Genomic DNA, 19,387 nt, shown 5'->3' on the forward strand with positions numbered 1-19,387 from the left:
AGGTGAGTTACCACGAGAGAAAGCAATAGAGGATGAGGACTGGCGAGTGGCGTTGAAAGCAAAAGTGGGAACAGTAGTTCCATGGATCGATTTTAGAAATAGTTCATGAGATTTATCTTGGGATACGAGGGTACAAAAGCTTGGAGCTGGTTTGAGGGCACAATAAGTAAGGGATAAGGTTTCAAACGAAGCTCCAAGGCCACATAAAAACCAATGGTTTTTATTTGTATCATCAACAGGGCTACCGATAGCGACTAGCTGATCACATATGGATTTGAATTTTGCACCAAACTTTGAAACAAAAGATGATCCTTTTTGAAGTTGACGCAGGCTATCACGAAGAATGTCCATATGTTTTTTAGAATCTTGTCGATAAACAACTTGAAGAGCATTCCATACTTCGTGAGTTGTGGTAAGACCTAGGGTTTTGGCCATTACAACTTCAGTGAGAGAAGCTTGAATGATGAGAAAAGCTTTTTGATCTGCTTCGAGCCATAAGGCGTACGCAGGGTTTAGGGCAGAAACACCAGTAGCATTAGGGGCTGAAGTTTTTGAAGGGGCAACTATGGTGCCATCGATGTGGCCCGATAGTTTTTGATATGCGAGAACGGTGAGAAGCTGATTACGCCATAGTAAATAATTTGTGGGGGATAGTTTGACAGTGATCATGTGGAGAATGGTGTTAAGAGAAATAGAAGAAGAATCAGAAGATTGGTTGCCGTCAATCATAGTGAGAGGAAAAAGAGACCTAATATGATACCATATAAGGCGTATAAAGTTCACCTTAAACGATTTCCTTGTATTCAATACTATATATAATACAGAGAATACAAAGATAACATAACAAAATATGCTAAAATATAGAGACTAGATAAATACAATAAATAACTATGATTTATCGCTAATAAAAGAACTAACATATTGCATGGTCTATACAAAGTTCACACCAATATAACCTACTTCAAGTAACATCTAACAATATCTTAGACCAAAAGCAGTTACAATAAACTAAAAGTGGTGGAAACTATAAATATATAATAAACTAAAAAGAAATGGTAAATATAAATTAAAAACTGTTCATAATCACAAAAAGAAATCAAAATAATATAAAATAGTCAAAAAGTCATGTCTGTAATCATCAACTTTTTAAGTGCGGATAAAATTCCCCCGTCAGATTTGCATGATTAGATAAATTATATTGTAGAGGCAATTATTGCTTCGTCTTCTTGCTTCACTGGTTGTTGACGAAGGGACTTCACTGGTTGTTGACGAAGGGACTGGGATTCGATTTGGTCATCCTCACCATCTTCACAAAATCGATCCTTAGGCGGCGTTCGGTAGCGGAATCTTCGATTTATGAACCATTGACCAGTCTATCGATTTCATCTAAACGCAGGACTCAGCTACCACAACATCGAAATTACAACTAAATATGTTCGCAAATCAGCAGTGAATAATTCTTTTATAAAGCATTAGGCTTTATTCGATTTCCTGGTACTAATTTCTATTCGAGTTCCTAGTACTCATCAAAAAAAGATATTGCAAGGTTAGCATCTCTTTCCCTGTAATTTTACATATCGAAATTTCCGAACATGTTGTGGTTCATCAATTTTTTCGCATCTCAATTGGTGAACTGCAATTATAAATTTTGAGTTCAATTTCAAGCTTAACATCTATTTTGACCAAACAATCTGCAATGTATCTTTGATAAATTGGGATTGTCAATGGTATATTTGTTAGTAATGGGATTAGAAATTTCAAATTAAAACCCAAAACAAATGTGTGATGGTCAATGGTGTTGGGGACGTTTTGTTTGTGGCTAATCTCTATGCTTAGTTTGTTAGCTACTTAGGTTAGTGATTTGATATCTTTGGCCTAATATTGCTTAGTTTTTCCACGTGATTGTGTTGTATCTGTCATCTTGTACCTTCCCAACTTGTTGGTTCTTTGTTTTCAATATATTTTAGCTGTTAATGATTTTGATTTATAATTTTGGGAATAAAATCGATTTTGGTTGATGATTTTGATTTTCATCTTGTTCAAGATTTCTGCTGGTTTTTGTTATAAACTGCAACTTTTCATTATAAACCTTTTAATTTCATTTTGATGCAGTTATGCCTAATCATCAATCAAGTGTTTGACCATTCTGAATTTTGGGTTTCCAAAGTACCAATCCCATTGGAATTAGTTGTAGGTTTGGGGTTTTGGGTTTCCAAAGTTCCAATCCTTTTGAAATATTGATGTTTTGAACTCTGTCATTAAGATCACATGGGAAAACCACAGTAAAAATCTTCCTTTCCCTGACTTTCTATGTTAAGTTGTTTTTTGTGGTTAATTTGGTATTACTCTTTATATTTTATCCGGATCTTTTTTTTTGTGCTGTCCCTGACGAAAATTCCTGGTTAGTTAATGTGTTTGGCTTTATATATCATCAGTGAACCTCATCACCCTTTGTGCCTTTTCAGTTGTTACAATCTGTTTTCTTGAAAACTTTTCTCAGAAACAAACGAATCATGTCGTCCCTAGAAAAGTTTGCTCACTTAAGAATTCCTCTGGAAGATATATTACAAGCAACAAACAACTTCGCTGATGAATATATGATTAGGCGTGGTGGTTCTGGACAAATCTACAAAGGAGTGCTCATTGGGGCTGCAGGCTCTGTCACTGTCGTATTCAAGCGGCTTCGTAGAGAATTTGGCCAAGGATCATCAGAGTTCTGGAAAGAGATTATGTTAATTCTTTCTGAATATAGACATGAAAATATCATAAACTTTGTTGGCTTCTGTGATAAGGGGAACGAGATGATCCTTGTCTACGAGTTTGCAAAAAATGGAAGCCTCGACCTACATTTACATAGTGCTAACCTCACTTGGTTGAAGCGCCTCCAAATTTGCCTTGGTGCAGCTCGTGGCTTAAGTTATCTTCATAATCCTACAGGAACCCAACAGAGAATCCTTCATCGTGACTTGAAGAGTGCAAATATTCTTTTAGACGAAAATTGGCATGCAAAGATAGCTGATTTTCGTTTATCTGAATTTGGTCCGGAAAATATGATGAATACTTTCCTTATCAATAATGCCAGGGGTGCATTTGGCTACATTGATCCTCTGTACATTGAAACCGGTTTTCTAACAAAAGAGTCGGACATATACGCTTTTGGGATGGTATTAATGGAAGTTCTTTGTGGAAGACTGGTAAATGAAAAGGGGAAACCGCCTCTTGGTGCTATGGTACACCAGTATTATAAAGAAGGAAAACTTATGGAAATCATAGATCCAATTCTAAGAAAACAAATGAGCGCAGATTCCTTGGATCTTTTTTCGGCTATTGCATATCAATGCCTGAAAAGAGAACGCAAGGAACGCCCGTCGATCATTGAGGTTGTGGAAAAGCTTGAGCAGGTTTTGGAGCTTCAACATAAATTTGAGGAGGCGTTAGCACATCAACAAGTAAGTTGCTATATACATTGACTACTCATTTTCGATCGTTATTTCATCAATAGTTCATTTAAACATCTATATGCACTCTATAAATGATCACGTGCAAAATTTTATAATGGGGTCTTGGGGAGTTGTAAATTTAATTACTACCCGCATTTCAACTCTTATACTTGCGGCAACAAATTAAATTTATTCTTTGTATTTAATTTTTGGAGGCAGTCACACAATTCAAACAGTGTAAAATTTCGAACTACCATGTAAACCTTAACAAACTACACAAAATCATATGACTTAAAAATGTGAAGAATAGAGAAAGTACAACTAAACACTTAGATTGTGTTGAGTGGGCATAAGTAGTTTATTATTTAATGTAATTTGGTGTTGAATAAGACTATTGACGTAGGTTATCAAGTTTGCTTTTAAATAAATATTTAAGATAACTTCTTAATAATTTTATTATATTTTTTCCCACAAGTTTGCAAATATATCTTAAATGCTCATTTTTCGCTAAAAATATACATATAAATATATATTATAGTTTTTATTTTAGGAGAGACCAAAACTTTTCGTTATGATGGTGTTCATTTCAAATTTTTTTTAACACCCTTACCAAATAGAAATATAATAAGAGATCGAAATAACGCATATTATAGTTTGACTTTAACTTTTTTTTTTTTTTTTTTTTTTTTTTAGAGTAATTAACATTCCAAATAAATTTTACTAGAAGGACCATAATTATTTATTTATTATTTTAAAAATTATACTTCAAAACAAATTTTAAATCTCATTAAAAAAACTTTGTAATCAAGAATAATCACATTTATTTGAATAAGGTTTCATACCCAATTACTTTAAATTTTAATAATATATCCAAATATCATTTATGTTATGTTATATTTTTCATTTAACTTATTATCTAATTTTTTCTTTATTACTTTATTACTTAGTTAATTAGCGACATCTTGTTTATTAGACACTAATTTTTTTTTGCTAAAAGCTATATTTTCAGCTCATACACTAAACACAAACTTAATAGTATGGATAAATTACCTTAATCTCTGTACTTATATATGCTGAAAATTGGTTAGAGTTTACAATTTTCCTACATCCACACCTCTAAGTATTTGTGAACCTTAAACATTTGTATTTATTTTATAGGACAAGAGTAATTACTCCGTAAATGTTAAATGTTGTATGCAATTTTCTTTGAATTGGCCCAAGAAACCCTAGTGTTTTCATTAAAAATCATTTAGAGATCTAATGTAAAAAAAGAATACATATAATAAGACTATTTTTGCAATTTACTCTTAAAGTATAAATTATTTAAGTTTTTACCCAATCAAATTAAGTGTTGAGAAGTTCGCATATTTGTTTTTTTATAGGATGATGAAACCTTTGACAAAATTTTGATATACAAAAATAGGATCGGTCCTGGGGATTTAAATATGTTTAAACGCGTAGAACGAACCAGAAAAAAGCTCTTACCACTATATATAAGTTCAGGTTCATTTGAGACCATTCTGATTTTGTGAGACCGTGAGACAAAATTTAAAAATAATTTTAAAATGCAAAATAAATGGAAAAATCCAAAAATTCTTTTTTTAAATATTATTTTCGGAACTTGAATTAACTAAAAAAAATATTAAAAAATAATTAAAAAAAATAAAAAAAATTCTGTTTTTTTTTTTTTGAAAAATACGTGAAATATTCTAAATAGAATATTACACTGACATATTCTAAAAAATAATTTTAAAATGCAAAATAAATGGAAAAATCTAAAAATTCTTTTTTTAAATATTATTTTCGGAACTTGAATTAACTAAAAAAAATAAAAAAAATAAAAAAAAATTCTATTTTTTTTGAAAAATACGTAAAATATTCTAAATAGAATATTACACTGTACATATTCTAAAAATAATTTTAAAATGCAAAATAAATGGAAAAAATCAAAAAATTCTTTTTTTAAATATTATTTTCGGAACATGAATTAACTAAAAAAATAAAAAAAAAATAAAAAAATGCATCTCACGGTCTCACAAAATATAAGTGGTGTCAAATGAACCTAACCCTATATATATATATATATATATATATATATATATATATATATATATATATATATATATATATATATATATATATATATATATAACATAAAAAGTTGGGCCCTTTACATTTGCCCACTTTGCACCCTCAACACCCTCGTTTACAAAAACAATACAAAAAAATCAATCAAAAGTAAAAGCAAAAGCAGGCAGTTAGGCACGAGGCCCACAACATACTATCAAACACCTTGCAAACCACTTTCAAACTTGTCATCTCATTATCGTCGTTGTAAAATTTCCCATGCCAATCTATATATCTATATTCTATAGGGACCACAATTTATAAAAACATATTATTAGTTTATATATATATATATATATATATATATATATATATATATATATATATATATATATATATATATATATATATATATATATATATATATAGGGTTAGGTTCATGTGAGACGGCTTAATTTTGTGAGACCGTGGGACGCATTTTTTAATTTCTTTTTATTTTTTTTTAATTTTTTTTAGTTAATTCAACTTCCGAAAGTAATATTTAAAAAAAGAATTTTTTTATTTTTCCATTTATTTTGTATTTTAAAATTATTTTTAGAATATGTACAGTGTAATATTCTATTTACAATATTTCACGTATTTTTCAAAAAAATAGGATTTTTTTTTATTTTATTTTTTATTTTTTTTAGTTAATTCAAGTTCCGAAAATAATATTTAAAAAAAGAATTTTTAGATTTTTCCATTTATTTTGCATTTTAAAATTATTTTTTAGAATATGTCAGTGTAATATTCTATTTAGAATATTTCATGTATTTTTCAAAAAAAAAAAAAAACGGAATTTTTTTTTTATTTTTTATTTATTTTTTTTAGTTAATTGAAGTTCCGAAAATAATATTTAAAAAAAGAATTTTTGGATTTTTCCATTTATTTTACATTTTAAAATTATTTTTAGATTTGGTCTCACGGTCTCACAAAATTAGTATGGTCTCAAATTAACCTAAACCTATATATATATATATATATATATATATATATATATATATATATATATATATATATATATATATATTCGAATTCAAATTATTGAATTTGTACATTTAATGCATTAAATTAAATACTTATTATTATTTAAATGCTATATATTTTAATAATTATATAATAATTAAATTATAATCTATTGTATTCATGTTAATATTGTATTAAAAATTAATTAACTATAAATAAAGAAAATAATTTTTTTAATTATAAAATGTTTCTTGACGTATCAAGAGAGATCGTATATGAATGAATATAGACACTACAATGAGAGTAATTATAAAAAGGGAAATTTTGTATATGGCTTTTTAAGCATCAAAATATCATATATATGCTCAACTTAATTTGTAAGTATCATATTTATTCTTCATAAACTTTCAAAATATCATATTTTTCCAAATCGTTTTTTTTAACATTTTTAAAATATTATAATCATTTTAAAATATTATTTTTATCGTTAACTACAATACCCTCTATATAAATCTATGTTTGAAATACTATAAATATCATCATAAACTATTAAATTATTATATTTACCCCAATTATTATTTTAATTTTAATAAATTCATAAATATCAATACATAAGATCAGACTCAAAAGTCTAGCAAAATTCAAACTAAGCCATTTAAAAAGAATTCGAATGATTTCTATTTCATCATTGCTCAAAATCACAAAAATAATTTATGACACCAAAACACCAAAACGGTTTATAAAACCAAAATGGCGTTTGCTTATGTTTCTATTTCAAGCTTGATTTCATAAAGTAGGTTTTTGTTTCAAGATTTTGGGAGTATATTGTATTTAGGTTAGCTCCAAGTGAAAACAAGGTGTATATATATATATATATATATATATATATATATATATATATATATATATATATATATATATATATATATATATATATATATATATATATATATATATATATATATATATATATATATATATATATATATAATGTGAATTACAAAAAATATTTATGTACTAACTTTCTTTTTATAAATATTAGGTTGCAGATAATTTGAAAGACAATCGAGAAGGTGAAGAGGACTTCAAGGTACTGAAATTCAAAACTTAAACATAATTATCATAACCCTTTTTCTTCTTTCCTTCAAAAATACTATAAGTCGAATTCTCAAAGTGAGGTATTGGGTCCAAAACCAACCATATTTCATTGAACTTGGGGGTAGTTGTGTTGTGAGGTTTCGAGGGTACCCATGGGAAATTCATTAGTAGCAAAACAAGTGTAGTTTTTATTGTAGAAAATTAGTTTAATACTTCTTAAATTTTAATGAGATATTTAACAGCTAATTAATCATTACTAATTAGTTAAAATCTTAGTAAAAGTACAAAATCTTATAATATAATATAATAATACTCTAATACAAAGTAAAAAGTTGCATTCAAAATAATAGTTACTCAAAACATCCCATTGTTTTAAATTCTAATCATTTAATTTTATTAATTTTCTAATTTGATAAATTATATGATTTTTTTTCTTTTATTTTGTTTTATTTTTATATAATAAAATAATAAAAAATCAAATCAATATCTATCGATGTTCATTTTAATTAACTTTCTTTATATTAATTTTTTTTGTTTCTATTTTTCAAAATAAAACATTCACGTGGATGTCTATGATTGAAACACAAAATAGTCAAAGTAAACCTTCAATTATGCAATTCAAGAGTACAAATCAAGATCCTTATAGACATTTTTTTATGTGTATATATGGGGTTTAATTTCATTTAAACTAAGAATCAAACGGACACAAAAAGTATTTGTTTTGGAAGCCTTGAATGTGCAAGTCATTTTTAGCAAGGAGAAAAACAACTCATGGCTCCTACTACTACCAAGATGAATCAATGTATAACTTATACTTCAACCAAGAACAAGCAAGACAAAATTCATATCCACTTATGAATAGAATTCCAAATGAATTTCTTTCATATGTTACAATTATAGAAAATATGATAGGAGATGAAAATTGTGGATTCCAAGTAATAGTTGTTTCCTTTGATCATGGTGAAAATTATTGGCGTCAATTTCAGTCGGATTTACACAAGTTATTGTCGTATCTACTTGGTCACAAATTTCATAAAACTAGATTAAGAAAATTTCAATTAGTGATTTGTATTGTTTTAAATGTCACCATAAATCACTTCATACTCTTTAGGGTGTGCTACTAAGTCGTCGTAAATCCGAATATTCTTCACTATGACTGAGGCAAACAAATGTTCGAAAATCCACAACAATAACATTTTCTACATGTGTGCGTGTGTGATTTATGGATGAACGTTGATAGATTTTGATTGATTTCATTATTTATTACAATACAAAAAATTAAATAAGAATAGGAATAATAAGAATAATAAAATAAAATAAAAGTAAAATATCACATAATTTGTCAAATAAAAGAGAATTTAAAATGATTAGAATTCTTTTAAGATGATGAGATGTTTGAATGATTAAAATGGAAACGTGGTCTATTTGGTAAAAGAATTATTAAAAAATTAAAGAAATTTATTGATTACACCCAACTCAACTTTAGCTTTGTGTGAAATAAATAACAACATATCCTATTTATATTGAAACCTGAAGTTGTGAAAAAATAAAGATACTTTCTATGCCGTCCCACTTTTCAAATCAGAATTTTCATTTTTAAACCATAATAGAACAACTCAAAAACCTGTTTTTCCTTAAAAGATCATGGTCATACATTCATTTAAAACATCGTTACAATATAATAAAGAGTTTAATGGAAATCTTAAAATATAATTGCTTCCTCAATACGAGTACAATCACATTGGAGCCTTTCCGCGATCAGAGGAATTAAGAGGAATCAACTGAATAACATTAATTTTACAGCTATAAGCCAAAATTTAGTGAGTTTCCCAAAATACCACATATAACAATATACATACAATGCATAAAAATAATGGCGTTCAGCACAAAGCTGGACCGTCATTTGGTCTTCAGGATAAAGTTGGTCCGTCCTGAGTATTTTGGCCTCAACACAAAAATTGGACCGGCCTCAACTTTTAAACTTATAATATGTTGACATATAATAGGAAAACAATAAACAATCCAACAACAATAAGCAAAAGACTAAATTTTTCTGCTTGCCTAACAACATACTATAGTATATCTACATCCTAACATACATGTGACACATACTGTAATATATGGTACAATGATAAAACTCATCTGAATATACTTTCATGACTATCAAATAAGATTGGCCGGTCAAAAGAGTTGGGAGACTGGACCATTTTGAAATATAGCCTTGCTGAAATCCAACAACCAGGAAACGTGTCTATAATAGACACATCTCCCGTAAGTAGACCCATCAATAATTTTAACTGGAATTAATGACTAATCTAGTATCTATAGGTTCATAATGGCTACAAATATAATCAGTTATTACTTGACATAATCTGGACGACTATGTGTGTAACTTCAATGCTTCCTTTCCTTATAAGTATCCCTCCAAAACTTCTAGAGCTTCGCTAATGAGATTACATAATAAGAAATCGAATCATGACGAACCAAGATCTCGAGAGGGAGAGAGATTCTTGAAAGTGAAAAGGTGCAAGGAAGGAGTGAGGGTGGTCCTTTATTTATAGGGATGGAAAGCATTGGACGCGCCACACCCTAGAAGGGATGTGCAGTGCCCTTGTTGCAGGCCTGCCATTTTTTAATTGGTGGTGGTTGGTTGGCTAGTGGCATTTAATGTCGCCAACTGCCCTCATTGTCGTCAGGTTTCTGCCATTTTCTCACTAACTCTAGATAATTGTAACTTTCTCATACGAGTTCCGTCTTTGATGTTCTTTATCTCCATGGGTTTGTAATTCTGTCTACTACAACTTTCATGTTGAGCAATTTCACTAAAGCACAATACATTTTTACTTTATATTTTATAGACTAAAGCTTCTTCTTATAAAATATTTAAAATGAAAACAGGGTGTTACACCTTTTGAAAAGGAAACAAAAAAACCTAAAAATGTAACAGAATATGTTTTCCAGGAAGCCCAAAAATCAATCAAGCTTAGTGTTCATAGAATGGAGGTAGGTTGTCCTTTGGCTTTCCTTCGGAGATTAGGTAAGGGATGAAGAAGTCCAGCTGATTGGAGGGTTTCCCACTTATTTCGTTGACACACGACACATTCTCGGATAAAAACATGGATGGTAGCCTTCCAATAAAAATCACTACGTATCTGTTCCATCGCCTTATGTACCCCTTCACGAGTGGCATTATGAACCATTGAAACCACTTCATCTACTAGTGGAGAGCTGGATTTTAAATATACCTACCCGTCATGAATGATCAACCAGTCTTTAACAACCTACTTGTTGTCCTCATTTCCGTCAATTATCCTTCTTCGCAACTCCCGGAGTTCATCATCTGTTTCAATTTCAACGCATAAGAGTGTAGAATATTTTTGGTTGCAAATCTAACATCAAAAAGAGTTCTCCAGTCTCGTTTTGTTCCTCTTTTCCTTGATAGTGCATCGGTGGCTCGGTTTAACGACCCTGCTCTATATTCGATAGTAAAGTCAAACCCAAGTAATTTGTTGATGCAATGTTGTTGTGGAGAGGTGGTTAGCCATTGGTCAAGCAAGAACCGGAGGCTATAGTGGTCGATTTTGATCAAAAAGTGTCGACCCCATAGGCAGGGCAGCCAATGAGCCACCGCTTTGGCCAACCCAATTAGCTTATGTTCATAGGTTGGAAGTTTTTGATGTCGATCAACCAATTTCCGACTGAAGAAAGCCTTCTGCAATATGACACCAATTCCACTAAGTGATACATCACACTCAAGGATAAAAGCTGCTATGAAATCTGGTAACGCAAGAACTGGGGAATTGGAGAGCGCTTCGTTCAACTGATTAAAGGCGAGTTTGGACTCGAGACTAAACGCAAAACTCTTACGACATAACATACCCGTCAACGGACTCGCGATGACCCCGTGATCCTTGATAAACTTACAATAGTACCCCGTTAACCCGAGAAACCCGTACAAGGTTCGAATGTTGTGTGGTTTTGGCCAATCACAAATGGCTTCAATCTTTGTTTGATCGACTGCCACCCCGTTTTCATGAACAATGTGCCCCAAATAAGCTACTTCTCGGCTTCCAAAAGTACATTTCGTTTGCTTCAAATATAAATTGTGCCTGCAATAGCTCAAAAACGATTCGAAGACATAGAGGGGCTATTCACTAAAATATCATCAAAAAAAAAAATGAGAACACACTTATGTAGATACGCATGAAATACTTCGTTTATCAAGATTTGGAATGTGGAGGGGGCATTGGATAACTAGAAGGGCATTACCAGAAATTCAAAATGTCCATGGTGAGTGCGAAATGCAGTTTTCTCAATATCAGGCTGGAACATGAGTACCAGATGGTATCCCAGTGTTAGATCCAACCTGGTGAAGACTGAAACACCATGCAACTCATCGAGGAGCTCTTCAACCATAGGTATCAGGAATTTATCTTTCACTGTTTTTGAGTTGAGCTCCCTGTAATCCATGCAGAAACGCTACATTTTTTCATGTTTTTTTTGGCTAGTAGTATGGGTGAGGAAAACAGTGATTGTCTAGGTCTGATAGTTCTACTTCTCAACATCTCTGTGCATTGCTTTTCTATTTTGTCCTTGAGAAGATGAGGGTACTGGTAAGGACGGACAGCTACCGGTTTGGTGTCGGCTTTGAGACGGATACGGTGGTCATAGGACCGAGAGGGAGGCATCCCTTGTGGCGTTTTAAAAATATTTTCAAATTCATCCAAAAGTTCGTCTAAATTTTGTTCTAGGCTATCGTTCTTGGTGAGCACTGCCAAGCTTGTTGCGTCGGAGGACTCGCCAAACCATTTAATATTCTTCCTTTTAACCGTGAACTCCATTTCCCGGACCATAAAATCTCATAATATCTTTCCGAGTTGTTGTAGCCATCGGATCCCCAAGACTATATCAAACCCTTCCAAGGGGATGGCAAACATAGGTGCACTGAATTCAAACCCCTGTACTTCTACTGAAAAGTCCTTGCTAATTCCACTACTAGTCATTCGACCACCGTCAAGTAATGCATCTCGGAGCTCGGGTTGGTGTTGGATTGGCACACCTAGCTGTTCCGCTGCCTTCCTTGCTATGAAATTGTGGGTGCTCTCACTGGCTAGAAGTACCCAAGAAACCCCATTATGGATCTTATCCTGAACCTGAAAGGTTTGGTCCGTCTTCTCGCCTCTTATTGCATTTAATGAAATTACAGGAGTATCTGATCGCATTTAATGAAATTACAGGAGTGTTTGATTGCATTTAATGAAATTATGGTCATAAACGATTAGCTTTTTTATCCTATGCTTGTATGGGTTGTCGGACTAGACCGTCATGATTCTTCTCTATATTGGTTCACTAAAGGACCAAATTTTGTGTGGGCTAATCAATTTGTCCGACTATGTTGTTGAACCAACATGTTTGATCTTTCTCGGCCTCTTTTGATCCGTCAGAATGCTTTGCATCATTCCCTTATTGAAAAAGACTTGTTATTGAGTTTTTATTTATCCCTATTGTCACAGATGTAGCCAATTGACTTGTTACGCTCAGGATAAACCGAGAAAAATGAGATACCTTTGTTGATTACTTTTGGCTAGCTTTCGGGGTTTCTGCTTGATATGCATATAGGAATCATTATTTAGAATGGATCAAGCCAAGATGACTAAAAAAATTATTCATAACATAGACACCATACAACTAACTAGTTAGATATGTCAGATAAACATTATATCCCATAACATCAACCTTTTAAACATTCCTTTCGTAGACATTATCAACATCTGTTTCTTTATCATTCGTGGGTGATGTTTGATTCCCATCACCCTATTTTTCATGGAATGTAACATGCCAAAAATACGGTCAAAAAATTTCGTTTTTAAATCATTAATAAAACCATAAATATCATCATCGTCTAAAAATCATAAATCATGTATGTCAAAAATATCATAACAACTATTAATGTATAAAATCACACGTCAAAATATCAGAGTGAAATATCCCAGGCTGAAGGGCTGTGGTGTGTGCCATGCAGTGATCCTAGCTCTTCCTCTTGCTAGTGGAAGTACCTGAAACTAAAACTGAAAACTGTAAGCACGAAGCTTAGTGAGTTCCCCAAACTACCACATACCATACAAACAAACACATAAGAGCATATACTGGGCCTTGCCTACTGCATCGGGCCCCGCCCTGCATCGTACGAATCCGGCATTAGGCCCCGCCCGACATCGGACCGAAGTCTGTCATCGGGCCCTGCCGGGCATCGAACCGAAGTCCGGAATCATAACAATATGCAAATAACACATTAAAATATAACATATAAACATATAAACCTTCCTCAAGCTTCCCCCAAGAATGTTTCAGTTTATGCTCCTACCTATTATCTGGATATACCAAGAAAGATGAGCGGTCTAATGAGGCTACTATAAAATATTTACTCATGGGTGGGGCAAGCTCTTCTATTCTAGTTTATGGTTTCTCTTGCCTATATGGTTCATCCGGGGGAGAGATCGAGCTTCTAGAAATAGTGAATGATCTTATAAATACACACATGTATAACTCCCCAGGAATTTCAATTGCGCTCATATTCATTACTGTAGGAATTGGGTTCAAGGTTTCCCCAACCCTTTCTCATCAATGGACTCCTGACGTATACGAAGGAGTGCGATTCTTTCGATAAATTCCTATCTCCGAAGTCCGAAACATATAAGTTGCATCGGGCTATCCCCGGCATCGAACCGAAGTCCGGAATGCATAAACAAACACATGCAAGAATCATGAAGACATTAAGCATACAAACATTCCTTGGGCTTGCCCCGAGATCGTACCGAAGTCCGGAACATATAAGCTGCACCGGGCTATCCCCAACATCTGAATGAAGTCCGACATATGCTAACATACACAAACGGGCCGACATTGGTGCCTTCTACCAGTTCCTACTGGAGGAAAACTCATCTCTCAAACTGGCTGCTGATATCTCAAGTGAGGAATCTCTGATGGCTGCTCCAACGACTCCCCGTCTATAAATTCACAAAAACATTTAGTCAAAAACTGAAAATCCTTCTAAGGGTAAAATGACCATTTTACCCCTGGTCAAAGTCAACGCTCTGGTCAAAGTCAAAGTCCAGGTCAATTTCCAGTTGACCCAACTCATCAAGTTACGTTTTAACTCGTCGAGTTCCCATGCTATTCAGACTCGTGATAAACCGAGTCCATCGTTTTAAAAATCGTCAGAAGCGTATGCCTTGAGGCGCGCCTTAAGGCGAAGCAGACCATGGCCAAACTAGAGGCGCCGCGTCTGTGGTTGGATTTGAGACGTATCCTTCGTCCAATTTCAGAAACATGCGCCTTGATTTTTAGTCTAATTTTGACGTATTTTGACTTTTTTTCTTTTCCAATCGCACTGTTCTGCATCACATTTTGTAATTCTTCCTCAATTGATGAAATTGATGTTCCATACATTCAATTGAGTCTACCAAATGTTGTTTAGATATCTAATTTCTTGATTCCCACACATATTCTGGCATAATTTGGATGCATATAACCAAAATTTATAAAAATATATGTTCTGACCCTTGGAGTTTCAATTTTATATTATTGTAGTTTCAATTATATGTTTAGTATTTTATTTTTTATAAGATATATATATATATATATATATATATATATATATATATATATATATATATATATATATATATATATATATATATATATTAATTCCGCCTCGGGCTTACGCCTCGCTCCGCCTCGAGGCTTACGCCTTGTGAGGCGAAAAGAAAACGCCTCGAGGCGGGATTCCGTTCTTTTAAACCTTGACTGAGTCAACTCGTCGAGTCCCTTCACAGACTCATCGAGTTTCACCTGGTACGGAATCAAGGCAAATCGACTCAACTCATCGAGTCCCCTTTCTGGACTCGCTGAGTCCTCTTGTCTGTTTGGCTATCTTGATGGATTCAACTCCTAGGTTTCAGATACAGGCTTCATTCTTCATATAAGCCCTATAAATGTCATTTTGAGGGTAAAGTTTCCAATTTTACCCATTAATACCCCTTCTTAATGGGTTTAGCTCAAACCCTAACTGTAACGTCCCATAAATACAGTCTAATAATTTCATTTGAGTTTAATAATAAAACCACAAGTCATCAAATCATTCTGTCAAAACATAAATCTCATTGCTCCAAAACATTATTATTATCAGAGTAAAACATCCCAGGCTGAATAATCAATGGTGTGTGTCATGCGGTCATCCCGAGCTCTTCCCTTCGCTACTGAAAGTACCTGAAACCAAAACTGAAAACTGTAAGCACGGAGCTTAGTGAGTTCCCCAACCTACCACATAACCTGCATAATCACATACTACAAATACTGGGCCACGCCCGCTACTTCGGGCCTCGCCCACTACCTCGGGCCTCACCAGCTACAACGGCCCCGCTGCTCCACGCCCCGCATGGCTTCGAGCCCCCCTCGGATGCATATCTGTTTCTCTTAGGCCCCGCCTGTCTCTGGTCCCCACCCGCTAAGCACATACTACATATAACCATAATATATAACACATAAATTGAACGTACCCTACTATATTCCTGTTTTAAGGCCTCCCCTATCTTGGGCCTCGCCCCTGTCCTGCTAAATATGAGTCATGGAACCCTGTCCAAGCTCCTGCTATTAGTGAGATACGGGCCCCCGCCCACACTCACTCTTTTCCTATCTTGGGCCTCGCCCCTGATCTGCTACTAATGAGATACAGAACTCTATCCGTACTCTGCTAGTGGTGAGATACGGGACCTCGCCCACACTCACCTCCCACCCAGGCACATACAAGTATCACACAGACGACAAGTATAATCTATCATGCAAACAGTCCTTGGGCTCTCGCCCAACATCGGACCTTGGTCGGGAATATTATACTAGCATATTATGCCTAGGGCTAACCCCCGAGTCTTCCTACTCATAAATACATGGGCCGACATTGTCGCCTTAGACTCATTCACACAAAGGGAAACTCACCTTGCACAACTGAAACTCTTGTTGATACCCTCCTGACTGCTATCTGACAACTTCCCGAACCGATGCTCCTCTAGCTCCCCGAGCTACCAATACCAACATAACACTTAGTCCCAAAATGTTCTCCAGAAGTCAAACTCTTCTTAAAGTCAAAGTCACGGGTCCACGGTCAAAGTTAACACTTTAACCTGGACTCGCCGAGTTGTTCCATCAACTCGCCGAGTTCACAAGCTCAGAATCCTAAAATCGCGAACCAACTCGTCGAGTTCTCCCTTGACTCACCGAGTTCCCTGACTGATCCAACTCGTGATAAATCAAGTCAACTTGCTGAATCATTCTCTGACTCGCCGAGTTCTAACGCGACTCAACTCGGGACAACCCACTCCAACTCGTCAAGTTCTCCTTGGACTCGCCGAGTTTCTCTGTCTGTTGGGCTAGCTTAGTGGATTAAGCCCTTCCATTCCAGATCCAAGACTAAAACTCCTAATACTAACTGGAAATGACCTCTTAAGGATAAAGTTTTCAACTTTACCCATTAATACCCTCACTTAATGGGTTTCCATGCAAACCTTAACTCTTAAGGAAATAGATCTTGGTCCACAAGCCACCATACCCCAAACTCAAGCACCCATAGACAGATCAGGACCCAACCACCTCACAACCATGCAAAGATCCTGCCTTTTTCCTCCATACATGGGCCTTTTGGGCTAGAAAGGCCAATACAACATCCTATAAGCTTGCATTGGGTCTCCTATAGCATAAAGCTTACACCTTTATGCCATAACAACCCTCAATGGTTCTGGATCTGAAGACATAATCCTTTGGGTCGTCCATTCCTCACATGCTAGGGTTCTTGGACCAAAAACCCCCAAAAATGACAAAGAAGATATCTATCAAAGTAAAGGTCAAGATGAGAACTTGATTACCAGAAAATGATGAGGATTAGATGAGATTTGTGGATCTACAACACCTCTTTGAATCCTCCAACTCCTTCTTCTTCAAAGCTTCAAGAACACTTAAGAACCCTCAAAAATGGTTTACAACACATGGAAAGCACTAAGGTTTCGTTCTGGATTTGAGGGAGTATCATGGAGGCTGAAGAGAGGCTATAATGTTCCTTAAATAGGGTACAAGGCCCGCATTTAGGGTTTTCCCAAAACCTGACCAACTCGCCGAGTCAGTCCTTTGACTCGTCGAGTAGGTCACTTAACTCGCGACACTATCCGCGCTCCTACTTGTCGAGTCACTCCATCTACTCGATGAGTCCCTTCCTTAATTTGAGGTTTTTTTTTCCTTTCTTGGTGCTACTAGATTAGGGGTGTTATAATTCTCTCCCACTTATTCAAGACTTCGTCCTCGAAGTCTGTTACTGCCATCTATCCTACAATCTGCTTACCACGTCCCTATTCTATGGATACGTTTCTCACTGGGTCCGATTCTCGCAGAATCGCTTCCATCGTCCCTCCACCCGATCATCTTGTCATAACTAATCCTTGCCGATAATACCTCGCGAGCACTCTAATCTGCAATCATCCTGGAACGTGACTCTTATCTAACCGACCTTCCTTTCGGTACTCCCCGAGTACCCATGCTGAACATCCTAGGGGTTTACCCCTACTTCCTTGCACGTCTACTTGCCTTCATAAGGCAACTTCCCTTAAACAACTACCTTCTCTACATGTCTTTGCTGTAACTACATCTCCGGTCACCTCCGTGCTGGTTACTTCACTGACTACTACTGAATGCTTCCTCTTACTCTGTCCTGGTGCTGACATTCTATCCTAGTGAATAGATCAGATAATCCTTCGAGTAAAAGGTTCATCCCTGCAACGGTTAGACTCATACGAGAGCTACGCAGCACGGTCAAACCCTTCCCTCTGAGATTATGCAACCCTACCGTGAGAGGCGCAACACTTCTCAACCAACTAGCTGCTCCATTCCGAACTTCTCCTATCATTATTTACTCCTGACTAAAGTTTCTGCTGACTCTTATCCGCCTTCCGGAGGAATCGAGACCACCCTGGTCCCAACTAATTTGCCCTCAACCGGGTTACCGGACTCTTACCGGTTATTGAACCCTAACTCAATCGTTCAGTTGCTTCCAGTGACCTGCAAAGGAAACTTCGGTTATCCAAACTGTTGTATCTACCCTGCCACTATAGCTCTACAAGTCCTGGGATCCTCGATCCCCTATCTTAACTCTAAGGTCTCTAGCAGGTCCCACCTGTACTACTATAATCCTGCGGGGCTCACCCACGTGTCCTCTGACTCATCGAGTAGGTCACTTAACTTGCGACACTATCCGCGCTCTTACTCGTCGAGTCACTCCATCTACTTGACGAGTCCCTTCCTTAATTTAAGGTTTTCTTTTCCTTTCTTGGTGCTGCTGGATTAGGGGTGTTACACTAACTCCTTGGGACCTAAAACTTGGTCCTTAAGCCATTCATGCACTAAACTAAAACTGAAATTCACAGATCTACCCTATAACATTACTTAGACATATAAAGCTCCCACCTTTATCTTCATGCATGACCTTTTTGAGCTAAAAAGGCCACAATAACGTTTTGAAGCTTGCATGGGGCTTCCATGGTTATAAAGTTTGCACCTTTATGCCATGGAACCCCTCCTAGATCCTAGATCTGAAATGTAAACTATTTGGGACATCCAAATCCCAAAGACCAAGGTCCTTGAATCAAAACCTTCATATAAATGGAAGAAAATAGATCTAATAAATGAATGATCAAGTTAGAGACTTGATTACTAGAAATTAATAAGGATGGAATGAA

General features: G+C 34.8%; 1 protein-coding gene across 4 annotated transcripts in view; it reads left to right on the plus strand.

Annotated features, from left to right (window-relative positions):
• The first annotated feature begins 1,175 nt into the window (after positions 1 to 1,175).
• Positions 1,176 to 19,387, plus strand: part of LOC145048836 (uncharacterized) — a 26,758-nt gene continuing 8,546 nt past the window's right edge. For 3 of the 4 annotated variants that reach the window (XM_078997458.1, XM_078997461.1, XM_078997459.1), the window contains exons 1-3: positions 1,177 to 1,546; positions 2,501 to 3,449; positions 7,555 to 7,602. In XM_078997458.1, coding sequence (XP_078853584.1) covers positions 2,514 to 3,449; positions 7,555 to 7,602 — 984 coding nt within the window. In that variant the 5' untranslated portion in view covers positions 1,177 to 1,546; positions 2,501 to 2,513. Of the gene's footprint in view, positions 1,547 to 2,500; positions 3,450 to 7,554; positions 7,603 to 19,387 lie in introns of all 4 variants that reach the window. The other variant, XM_078997460.1, reaches the window with a different exon arrangement.

Source organism: Lactuca saligna, chromosome 5 (assembly GCF_052625555.1).
Source record: "Lactuca saligna cultivar CGN05327 chromosome 5, ASM5262555v1, whole genome shotgun sequence".
Lineage (NCBI taxonomy): Eukaryota > Viridiplantae > Streptophyta > Magnoliopsida > Asterales > Asteraceae > Lactuca > Lactuca saligna.